General features: G+C 47.3%; 1 protein-coding gene across 1 annotated transcript; it reads right to left on the bottom strand.

Moving 5' to 3' along the window:
• Positions 1–5,022: 5,022 nt before the first annotated feature.
• Positions 5,023–6,842, bottom strand: LOC105915021 (leucine-rich repeat protein 1). Its single transcript, XM_012848402.2, has 7 exons — positions 6,707–6,842; positions 6,489–6,621; positions 6,126–6,197; positions 5,851–5,994; positions 5,561–5,641; positions 5,393–5,445; positions 5,023–5,297 (listed from the first exon to the last, which is right to left on the bottom strand). Exons 1-7 carry the CDS (start codon positions 6,789–6,791, stop codon positions 5,257–5,259), a joined length of 609 nt encoding a protein of 202 aa, XP_012703856.1. The 5' UTR covers positions 6,792–6,842; the 3' UTR covers positions 5,023–5,256.
• Positions 6,843–12,439: the final 5,597 nt, after the last annotated feature.

Here is a 12,439-nt window from a genome sequence, read left to right on the forward strand (position 1 = left end):
TACCTCCACTTATGTCATAAGTCTAGAAAGGAGATAGTCATCCTCAAGCTAGATTTTGAAAAAGCATTCGATAAAATTGAGCACCAGGCCATGTTGACAATCATGAAGCAGAAGAGCTTTGGAGACAAATGGATTCATTGGATGGAACAAATCTTTGCTTCTGGTACTTCTTCAAGTCTTTTGAATGGCGTCCCTGGGAAAAGATTTACCTGCAAGAGAGGAGTCCAGCAAGGGGATCCCCTTTCACCCCTTCTTTTTGTCTTAGGGGCTGACCTACTCCAAACCGTTGTAAATGACTCCAAAGAACAAGGCCACCTCACACTCCCAATTCCATTGACATACAGTACTGATTTCCCTATTTTACAGTATGCCGATGATACCCTAATAATCATGGAGGGATGCCCTAACCAATTGTTACATTTGAAGCAGCTCCTCCACAACTTGGCATTGTCCACTGGTCTAAAGGTCAATTTCTGTAAATCAATGATGGTACCCATTAATATCACAGAGAAAAGATTACAATTCCTATCACAGACTTTTGGATGTGCTATTGGCAAACTTCCCTTTACTTATTTAGGGCTCCCTCTTGGTCTTACTAAGCCAAAGATTGAGGAGTTTCTGCCTATGGTAACTAGATGTGAACGGCGATTGGTATCCACATCAAAATTTCTATCAGATGCAGGACGACTCCAGTTGACAAATTCAATTTTTACAGCCATGCCAATGTTTCATATGTGCACTTTTCTGCTTCATAAGACAGTGTATAAACAAGTGGACAAATATAGAAAATGTTGCCTCTGGAGAAACTCTGATGTAAATAATAGGCAACCTCCAAAGGCTGCCTTGGATCTTGTTTGTTTGCCAAAGAAAGAGGGCGGCCTTGGAGTGTTAAATTTGAGGACTCAAAATGAAGCTCTTCTTCTTAAGTACCTCCATAAGTTCCTGAACAAATCAGACATTCCATGGGTACACCTAATTTGGGAGAAATATTATGCTTCTGGCAGATTACCAGAACAAGTTCGAAAAGGTTCCTTTTGGTGAAAAGATGTTGTGAAACTCTTGGACAAATTCAAAGGTCTAGCATCTGTAATTGTGCATAATGGCCAGACATGTCTTCTCTGGCATGATTTGTGGAATAATAAGATCCCTGCACAAGAATATCCGCACTTATACTCTTTCACTAGAAAGGTTGACATATCTGTTAGGAAAGCTTATGACCTGCATAACTTGCATCAGCTTTTCAATTTGCCTTTATCGACCCAAGCTATGGATCAGCTACTTCAATTGGGTACAGATCTGAATGGAATCCAATTTACTGAAGATCATGACTGTTGGACATATATCTGGGGCAATTCTCACTTCTCCTCATCAAAAGCCTATCATGTACTGTCTGGATATCGACAGGTGCACCCAGTTTTCCGATGGCTTTGGAAATCTAAATGCCAAAGTAAGCACAAATTTTTTTTCTAGCTTCTACTCAATGACCGGCTAAGTACCAGAAATGTACTTAGAAGAAAACACATGGTTCTGCCTTCTTATTCTTGTGTCTTGTGTCAGCATGATAATGAGGAAACCTTGTTCCATCTTTTGCTGCAATGCCCTTTTGCCCAAGAGTGTTGGATCAATATTAGTCTATTTGCTAATCTGACAGATGAACCATACACAATCCTCACCAGCTTTAAAACTCAGCTGCAAGTTCCGTTCTTTATGGAAATCATTGTTCTCATGAGCTGGTGTATTTGGATGGTGAGAAATGATTGGATTTTCAGAAATATTACTCCTTCGGTCCAAGATGCTATGATGAGGTTTCGGACTGTTTTTACTCAAGTTGTTCTGCGAGTAAAAGAGGCCTGGAAACAATCAATATTTGAATGGCTAGAGCACTCATTGTAATCCTTCTGATTTACTTTCTCTCCTTCTTTGTTTCTTGATTTGTACTTCTACAACTGTTGTTCTTTTCTATTAATATATATCCAGCAGGGGATGATCATCCCCTGTTTCATAAAAAAAAAAGATGCCCAAGCCGCCATCCGCTCCATGAACAAGTCCAGCTCGCCAGGACCGGACGGATTCGGCCCGTCCTTCTACGCGGCGGCGTGGCAAACCGTCGCGCCTGCGATCATGGACTTGGCCCGGGCGTTCCAGCTTGGATCCGCAGAGCTCGAGCGCATCAACAGGGCCTACGTTGTCATGATCCCCAAGCACACAGCAGCAGAGACGCCATGTGACTATCGTCCAATTTGTTTGCAGAATTGCTCCTTGAAAATTGTCTCCAAGATGCTTACCACTCGGCTCCAAGTACAAATACCGAAGCTGGTTGATCAAGATCAAACGGGTTTCATCCGAGGGCGGCTGATATCTGAAAACTTCATTTATGCAACTGAGCTCGTTCAGTGCTGTCATAAATGCAAGCTACCGACAATGGTACTGAAACTGGATTTCGTAAAGCGTTTGATTCAGTGAACTGGCACTGTCTCAGTGCCGTCATGAAGCGAGAGGCTTCCCTTCAACCTGGAACTGCTGGATTAACTCGTTGCTGGAGAGCTCAAAACTGGCTGTTCTGATCAATGGCGTGGCCGGCCCCTGGTTCCCCTGCGAGCGCGGCCTCCGACAGGGAGATCCTCTGTCCCCATACCTCTTTCTCCTGGTCGCGGATGTTTTACAGCAAATGATCAAGCAGGATCGACGAATCAGACATCCTGCAGCTGCTGCTCTACCATGCCCCGTACTACAATACGCAGACGACACCCTTATTCTTCTACATGCAAGTCAAGAAGGAGTCTCTGCCCTGAAACATGTGCTGGATCGATTCTCAGAGTTCACCGGTCTGCACATCAACTTCAATAAGAGTACCATGGTGCTTATGCATGTGAATGGAGCAACAGCAAGTGCCTTGCAGCAGATCATGGGATGCCAGCTTGGCTCCTTCCCTCAGGTATATTTGGGTTTACCACTGTCGCATGAGAAGCTAGCTCAACCTATCTGCATTCAGCCCCCTTATTGCAAGAGCCGACCGTCTGCTCAGCAGCTGGCGAGCCAGTCTACTAAATCCCATGGGGCGAGCGGTCTTGATCAATAGCGTCATGGATAGTCAGCTCACCTATGCAATGTCAGTACTCCTCTTCCCACCTGGTGTGCGAGATGCTTTGGATCGGCGACGAAGAAGCTTCCTCTGGTCGGGCACAGATGAAGTCAGTGGTGCTCAGTGCCTCGTCGCTTGGGAACGAGCGTGTCAATCCAAGGATCAGGGAGGACTGGGCATCAAAGACCTGAGCACAAAGAACATAAGCCTGCTCCTGAAACTTGTCCATCGCCTATACAGGCCTGAAGGCTCATCATGGGCACGATGGGTTCGAGAGCAGGTGGATCTAGTGTCACTGATGGGAGATGTAACTGGAATGCACTGGGCAGCGTTATGTAGTCTGCTACCTCTATACCGCACCCTCACCAGCTCGGAAGTACACAATGGAATGGCAACCCATTTCTGGCAGGATCAATGGCTATCAGTTGGTCGCCTTGCTGAAATATACCCACATCTGTACACCCATGCACACAAGATGTGTCTGTCACCCAGATTGTCAGTGAGAGGATGAACCGGCATTTAGTTCCTCGTCTAACGCATGCAGCAGCCTCTGAACTTGAGCATCTGAAACTCTTACTTCACCGAGTGGCGCTCAGAGAAGGAGAAGACCAGAGATACAGCAACCTGAAAAGATCTGAGGCAACGATGCTGCACTCAAGCACCGTTTACACTGCGATCATGACGACAGAAGGATCCCACCCAAGTCCCTTCAGCAAGTTTGTCTGGCGCAGTCGAGCACCCCCGCGAGTCCAATTCTTCGCCTGGCTGCTAGTTCAAGAACGCATAAATTGCCGAGCAAACCTCTTCAGAAAGCACATTCTGGAGAACCCGGCGTGTGAACTATGCGGAGAGCTCGAGGACTGCGACCACGTTATGTTCACTTGCACATTTGCCTCGCAGGTCTGGGCATCGCTCGGTGCCTCAACTGAAGGAGTTTCAGTCAAGAACCTGTGGACTGTTCACTGTCCGACAATAGCACCCGAGCGCCTCCACTCAACCTTTGTCATTCTCGTCGCCTGGATGCTATGGAAAACGCGCAACGATCTGGTCTTCCAACACGTTGCTCCCAACATTGGAGACTAGCTTCTGGTTCCGGTGCCGTGATGAAACACGTCTGTGGAGAGAGCGCTTTAGGCCTGCAGATAGCTCTGTAGCAGATACTTGGTGTACTTACTTTGGTTCCATGTAGTTGCCACTCAACAAAGATCACCTCCTGACCCCATGCTTTCCTTGCTGAAATCCTCTGTAAAATGCTGTTTGGCCTGCAAAAGGCCCTTGAATGAATGAATTTATCAGGTGGGGCGCTCCACCCCCGCGCCCCCCCCCCCCCCCCCCCACCGTGACCCTCAAAAAAAAAGTAGTCTGTACAGAACCTTCAATCGAGGTGTAAGCACCTGGTTGGTAACCTAGAGGACCGATGTCCAACTTTTCTGTTATAAAATAAGGTATCACTAAGCTCATCTTCAGGAAACACACATGGAATGGAACAGCTATATATGTTTCAGAAACTGCAGACATCGATTTGTTCATCCATCTGAAACATGTGAGTGAAAAGGGTGTTCTTCATCTTGGACTCAGCTTGCACACATGATATCAGGATTATAGTAGTCACTGATTCGTTTTGAAGAAAAAATACAGCCACTGCTTAGCGAAGAACAAAAGAGGGAAGGACAATACCCATCCGATATGTTAGGACAGGTCTTAGGATCTTTCCTGAAAGATCCAAACCATAGGCTAGCTTTCAAAGCCCATCATGGCCCAATATAGTTGGGCAAAATTTGCATGCAGCTATAGTTCAGATTCCCATGAGATGAATCATGCAAATTGATTCTTTTCATTGTAATCCAAACTGATGTTGTAGTTAATAAGTTAAAGGGTCCACGGGCTTAAGGTTGTCGTCATCAGGATTCAGCTTCCTTTTTATTTTCTGAGATTAATAGTTGGTGCGTCTCAAATTTTTGGCTCTGCATCTGAAAATCTCTGTCGAGAAGTTACAATTATTTTTTCCTCATTCAGGAAAATTTAAACATCTTCTGTTTATTTCCATTTATAGAAACTATAGATGTCCCAGCTCATAGCATCAAATAAAGTTATATTCACTAGGTTAAAATTGTCGCTGGATTTATTCATTTTTTCCTAGCAAGTGCATAGATAATAACAATGTCTCGGTCAACTCAGGTAGCAGTCTTCAGCTTGTCCTGGATAATCGCAGTCACTGTTACAAAAACCATTTTATAGCCCCCGTAAGAATAAAAGATAACAAAAGGCTTAATCTACCAAAGACGATGCACATGGCTTGCAAATTAGTACCTCTTGGTCGGGATGATCGAACTGTGCCATCCAGTTTGTTATTTGCAATATTTCTGCGTTTTTCTCTTGTGTCAGTGCAAGCCATTATAGAGAGAACATCATCTCACAGTGTTATATTTTATCCACGTAGAAGTAGTAGCGAAATCTGAATCTGACAACAGTACTCACAGTTCAGACAAGTTCCCAACAGCGACAAGTGAGAGGATTTCTTGTGGCAATTTTCCAGTCAGCATATTCCCGTTCAGCCGCCTATAAAGAAGAGTCAATACTACCCATAAGGAGATGACTATCCAGAAAATTAGTACCTATACTTCAAAAAACTTAAAATTTCAATGTTTTTGTAGGCTTGAAGTTAGTTCTTCGTGGAATGAAAGTGTGTGCATGTGGTGATAATTTTATCTACAATGTTTGCTATCTATTGAATGCATATTTGTGTAAATTTAGGAACAAGATTATACAAGAACTGCAGTGTTTTGATGTTGCCCAAGGAGGCCGGAATAGCACCACTGAGCGCATTCTTCTGAAGCTCCAAGTTCATAAGGCTTTTCAGATTGCCAAGGGATGATGGTATAGATCCTGTCAGGTTGTTCTCAAACAACATCCTGCAGAACATCAACGCTTTTCTCAGTTCAGAAAATTGTTATAGTTCGCAGCCATCTCAAGGAATCATGTGAAATTCTTGTAAAAGGAGGCACAAAGAAATCAATGTAGTTACAAATTATGCAATTCTTACAGAAAACGGAGGTTCTTCAGTCCACCCAGATCAGGAATCAGAGAGCCTGAGAGGCCTGCGTTCCCCAAATCCCTGCAAAAAGCAAGAACAGACGGTTAATGGGACATGCACAAGATAAGACAAAAACATACCATAAGGTACATCAGAGTTCCTGAATCTTTCTATAAATATACAAATATGTATGCACTGTCATCCTGGTCACTTCGGTGAATGATGCAACATATTTTGAGATGAGAACTATCAACTATGCATGCACATCTCAAATAAAAACAGTTACCGTTAGTGCTGTCTCAAGCCCACCCTAAGATTATGCAGTTCATAAAAATGACAGGGAATGAAAACAGAGTGATATGCAGTTCATACACTCTGATGACAGAGTTGTCGTTGTTGCAAGTGATGTGCAACCAGGTGCAGGGATTGACAAGGGTAGGATCCCAGCTCTCCAGCACATTGTTCGCGTCCCTCCATACTTGCCTTTGCTTGTACAGTATGTCACCTTCAAGTCTCAAAAGCATGGCTCAGAAAAGACTAATCATAATACCGTTGCCTATCGAATGATCAGAAATTGTCATGAAGGATACCTTCAGTATTGCAGGTTGCAAGAGTAGTTGCAAGAGCAAGAAGGCTAGTGAGAAATGTTGCTGATGCTGCAAACTGAACCGCCATCGCTGCAACCTGAAAACCTATATGGAGCAATGGAAAGTTTGATGGGTAGCTTTTATAATGATCGCTTGGGGTCACGGAATGGATTTGAAGCTTTTCTTGTGTGATTATACATGTCTCCAGCATAGCCGTCAATGTTCTCTTGTGAGGAAAAGATGTGCAAGTCCTGGTCTCCCTGGACTGTTGCAACTTGCAAGGACTGCAAACTGAGTCGACGTTGCTGAAGTTTCCTGAGTGCTGCTTCTCTGAATTGTGCTGTCCGAAAGCTATTGCTGGTTTATTGAACTGAACAATCTGAGAATGCTTTTGTTGACCCAGAGCATTCAGTCTTCCTGATGTGGTCAAGCTTTTCTCTTGCACTCACTAGATAGTTTTGCTGTTTGAAAAAAAACAAACTCAGCCTATAGGGCTGTACCATGATAACCTAGGCCTAGCTAGGTTACCACAGGCTGCAAAAAGGAAGCTTTTTCACAGAAGCTTCCAACCACATGTGTATCCTTTTGGAGTAAAAATATTTGAATGGGGGAAATTATTTGTTTGTTTGTTCTTGTTTTGCACTAATGATGGATAAATAAAAGCATGTTTCTAAGGGTGTAAGTAAGCTGACTTGATTGTCATTTTTTTGGACGTACCTCAACAAGTAAGATACACTGTTAGAGTGTTGTAAATACTTGCAAATGTTTTTTTTCATACACATAAGGACCTCTAATGTTGAAATCTTAAGACTTGAGTTGTGTCAGAAATTAGAAGCACACCATTCTTTTTCTAGCATATTACAAAAAGATGATATATAGTTTTCTGAAATTTACTTGTTTATTTTCAGTGGTCAGTTATATAAGTTCAACCTCACATCAGACTGCATATCCTTATCTCTTATGTTAGACGTTTTCCTCGGCCACTTGAATTCTTGGCTGCAACACTGATATGGCTAATTGACTGGATATGAGTTACAATGATAGATTGGGAGAGTCTTACTCACCCTCCCTAGGAGGCTCTGAGATCAGATCTGTCTTATGCTTGACTAATCTCCTGGCGCCTAAGACTCTTATATAATGAGTTGGCTAGAACAAACCTAACAAACTAGAACTCTATCTCTAAGCTGTAACAAACTCAAATCTTCATAGATTAGGACTCTATCTATAACAAACTCAAAGTTTATCTCTAACTAACTGGCGGCACCAGAAGAGGTGGGCCCTTTAGGCCTGCAGTGGAACTTCTTGCCAAAGAAGTTGTCCACAACACTTCCACACCCCTGACAGAAAAGCTCGTCCTCGAGCTTGAAATCAGGGTAGCTTTCCTTGAACTTGTCCAACGGCTCCCACGTAGCATCAGCAGGACCGCGGCCCGCCTTTGCACCAGAATATCCCAGGAATTGGCTGTAGGCTTAGCACGCACCACCTTATCTGGAATAGGAATAGCCCAGCCATGAACAACCGGTGGCAGCACAATAATATGATCAGGAACAGGTCCCTAATGTTTCTTCAGGTAGGCCACATGAAAAACGTCATGAATCTGAGCCTTCAGTGGCAAGCGAAGACGATATGCCACTTGCCCAATTCGTTCAACCACCTGAAACGGACCGTAGAAGCAAGGAGCAAGCTTTGCATTGGCCTTGTCAGTAATTCCCGTGGCTGAACAGTGGTGTAGGCGCAACCAGGCCCAATCGCCCACTGCAAATTCCAGCACCCTGTGAGCTTTATCATGTGTGGCCTTCATATAATCCTGAGCCTGCAGAAGACGCTCCCGTATCTCCGCCAAAAATTCATCACGATGCACAAGCTGTCGGTCCAATGCTACCACATGTGCTAAACCTGGCTGGTAGGATAACAGTGAGGGTGGATCATGGCCAAACACCACGCGGAAAGGAGTGCATTGCAGGCCAGACTGATAGAAGGTGTTGTAACAATACTCAGCCCAAGGCGTGCAGGGCAGACTGATAGGAGGTGGTGTAATAATACTCAGCCCAAGGCAACCAACACAGCCAGCTGCGAGGATGATCCCCTGCCAAGCAGCAAAGATACACCCCTAGAACACGGTTGGTGACTTTAGATTATCCATCTGTCTGCAGCCTGAAAGCAAAGCTGAGGCGCAATTTAACGCTGGCAATGGTGAATAACTCCGTCCACAATGTACTGGTGAAAACGAGATCACAGTCACTGACAATGGAGCATGGCAGACCGTGGAGGCGAACTATGCCATCAAAAAATATTTGAGCCATCATGAGGGCTGTGTAGGGATGGCCCAAAGCGATGAAGTGTGCCATCTTGGAGAGTCTGTCGGCCACTATAAGGACAACAGACCGGCCGCCGACCTTGGGAAACCCCTCAACAAAATCCATAGCAATATCGCTCCAAACGGACTGGGGAACGTCCATTGGCTGCAGCAATCTCGCTGGGTGGAGATGTTCAGTCTTGTTCCGCTGGCAGATAGCACAGCCCCGGACATAGTCGCGAACCAACTTGGGCGCATGCGGACTGTAGAAGGAAGCACGTAGCTGATGGAGAGTTTTCTGTGTCCCTTCGTGGCTGGCGCCATGGGCAGCAGCAAGGAGTTGCGGCCACAGGGAAGAAGAATCAGGAACAAAAATTATGCCCCGATGCATGACAAATCCATCCACAACAGACCATGTCACCCCTGCTGTCCCATCTGCAATCTCCTGCTTCTTGGCCTGGATCTCCGGCAAAGAGGACGCCTCCTCCCTGAATTCGTCGAATAGAACAAACTCTAGGCGAGAGATGGCGTGTACATGGCCAGTTACCTCCTGTTCATCCCGGTGAGATAAAGCATCAGCGGCAGCGTTTTGTTTCCCGGGTTTATATTCCACCTGGAAGCTGTAGCCAAAGAGCTTGCTGACCCATGTGTGCTGCGGAATTGTGGATAGGCGCTGGTCAAGGAGATGCTTCAAGCTGCAGTGATCTGTGCGAATGATGAACTCCCGGACCCAAAGATATGGCCACCAATGCCTTACTGCCTGAACCAATCCAATTAACTCCCGTTCATAGGCTGCGAGTTTAGCATGCTGAGGGGCTACCGTCTTGCTGAAAAAAGCTATAGGCCCTGTGCCTTGATGCAACACAGCTCCAAAAACAGATCCAAATGTGTCACAGTCCACAATAAAGGGCCAATCAAAATCTGGAAGCTGCAGTACAAGACCCATTGTGAGGGCGGCCTTAAGGGCCTCAAAAGCTGCTGTTGCCTCCGAACTCCACAAAAAAGCATCCTTCTTCAGAAGAGCAATCAATGGGGCAGCAATGAGGCTGTAGTTAGTGATGAACCGGCAATAGTACCCGGTGAGGCTAAGAAAACCCTGCAGCACCTTGACAGACTGAGGACGGGGCCAAGCCTGGACAGCCACAATTTTTTTAGTATCCATGGCCACAAGCGGCGTCGGTGATGACATGGCCCAAATAATGCACCCGACGTTCCCCAAAAAGGCACTTGGATCACTTGAGGACGAGGCCATGCTCGCTTAGGATGGAGAACATAGCGCGAACATGCTATAGGTTATCGGTCCAGGAGCTGTTGTAAATCAGGATGTCATCGAAGAAGGCAAGAACGCAGCAGCGGAGGAACGGACGGAGAACCTCGTTCATCAACGCCTGGAACATGGATGGCACATTGGTGAGGACAAACGGCATGACTAGGAACTTGAAGTGGCCGTGGTGGATGCAGAACGCCGTCTTCGCCACATCATTGGGATGCATCCGCACTTGGTGATAGCCGCTGAGAGGTCGAGCTTGGTGAAGAAAACATCGCCCTTGAGCTCATCTAGGAGCTCCTCCACCACCGGAATTGGGAACTTGCCGCGGACGGTCTTGAGGTTGAGGGTGCGGTAGTCAACACAGAAGTGCCACATGGCATCCCAATTGCACACCAACAGTACCGGCGAGGAGAACGCTGACGTGCTAGGGCGGATGATCCCTTGCTCGAGCATGGCCTAGCATTGGGCTTCAATCTCATCCTTCAGAAGCTGTGGGTAGCGATAGGGGCGCACCACCACTAGAGAAGTACCTAGAAGAAGATGAATGGGTAGCTGAAGGCGTGCATCAATGGCAACCCTGATAGCGTGGCGAATAAAACAACAAACTCCTCCAACAGCAGCCCAAGCAGATCCGATGACTGAGTGACAACTAGCTGTGGGGAAGGCTGGCCATTGACCCTGAACCACTTGACGCAATGGTCGTGGCGCCAAAAAGCCATGGACAGCCGTGTGAAGTCCCAGAGGATGGAGCCCAAGGTGCGAAGCCAGTCACACCCCAGGACGAGCTCGTAGCTGTCGAGCAAAATGACAAATAGGTTGACATAGAACTCCTCCTGGCCGATGTGGATGACGATGTTCCAGCAGACGCCAGTGGAAGGAATGCGGTCACCGTTGGCAACGCCGACGGTGAGGCTTTGCCGCGCCTCTGGAGTGAGTCCAAGCCGGGTGGCAGTGTCCGCAGTGATGAACAAGTGGGTGGATCCCGGATCCACCAAGGCAGTGAGGCCCACGGCCTGGACAACGGTGGCGAGCTGCAAGGTGGACCTCGTTTGGATGCCAGTGATGGCATTGAGGGAGATGGTCGGCTCATCTTCCCCTGTGCCATCCGAAGCATCGTTGTCGCTGTCCAGCTCCATCCAGTAGATGCCCTTCATCGAGCACTGCTTGGCGTGTTCCCTTGAAAATTTCTCTAGACATTTGAAACACAGACCCTCAAGGCACCGTTGCGCCATCTCCTCCGATGAGAGGCGAGTGAAATGGGCGCCTGGTGGTGCCACTAGCTTGACAGGAGCGCCTGGTGATGAAGACGCCATCAAAGAAGACGGCGGTGTAGAAGGAGGCTTGGCCGGGGCTGAGGTGAACGAACTAGTGCGGGAAGAGGGGCGCGACGCGTGCACCAGGGAGCGAGCACCCTCGTTGACCACCTAGGTGCGGCGCTCATAGGCACACGCTAGCGCCATGGCGTCCTCCAATGTCTCAGGCTTGTGCATCTCCACATCAATGCTCATGGGTTGAAGGAGGCCGGCGGAGAAGATGGCGATCCGCTGCTGCTCGGTGACGCCCTCACAGCATGCCAGGAGTTTAAGGAACTGCTCCTAGTAGTCGTCGATGGAGCCCGTGCGGCAAAGATGGGCCAGCTCGCCGAGGGGGTTGCCGCGCACCGGCAGCCCAAACCTCTTGTTGACGCCCTCAACGAAAGGCGGCCAAGTAGGGACGCCGCGATTCTTCTCCAAGCGGTAGTAACACTGTCCCGCGGTGCCCTCCAAATAGAACATCGTCGTACAGACCTTCTGATCTTCCAGCATGCCCTAGGAGCGAAAGAATTGCTCGCACTTGTGAAGCTAGCCCAGGGGGTCGTCGGAGCCATCATACTTGGGGAAGCGGAGCTTATGCATAGGCGGTGGCGGCGGCCCATACTTCCCGTCTCCCCTGGAGGAGGAACCAGTAGCGTCAAAGCATCCGTTCTTCTCCAGAACCTGATTCTGGACATTGGTGATGGAGGAGGCAAGACGCCCTTGCTCCTGGTGGACAGATCCCAATTCTTTGTCAAGCTTCATACTGATCTCGTTCATCTTGGTGATCATCTTGGCGACGGCAACATAGAAGACAGCCTGGGTGACGAAGGAATCGCCCATTGTTGTCGTGGAAGCGATGGGGTTGGCGGTGCGCA

This window comes from Setaria italica, chromosome VIII (assembly GCF_000263155.2).
Source record: "Setaria italica strain Yugu1 chromosome VIII, Setaria_italica_v2.0, whole genome shotgun sequence".
Taxonomy (NCBI): domain Eukaryota; kingdom Viridiplantae; phylum Streptophyta; class Magnoliopsida; order Poales; family Poaceae; genus Setaria; species Setaria italica.

Coding starts and splice junctions, on each gene's coding strand:
- LOC105915021 (XM_012848402.2), bottom strand. CDS start 6,791: ATGGCGGTTCAGTTTGCAGCATCAGCAACATTTCTCACTAGCCTTCTT. Junction 6,622..6,706: donor TGCAACCTGCAATACTGAAG/GTATCCTTCATG, acceptor TGAGACTTGAAG/GTGACATACTGTACAAGCAA. Junction 5,298..5,392: donor TCGATCATCCCGACCAAGAG/GTACTAATTTGC, acceptor TTTTTGTAACAG/TGACTGCGATTATCCAGGAC.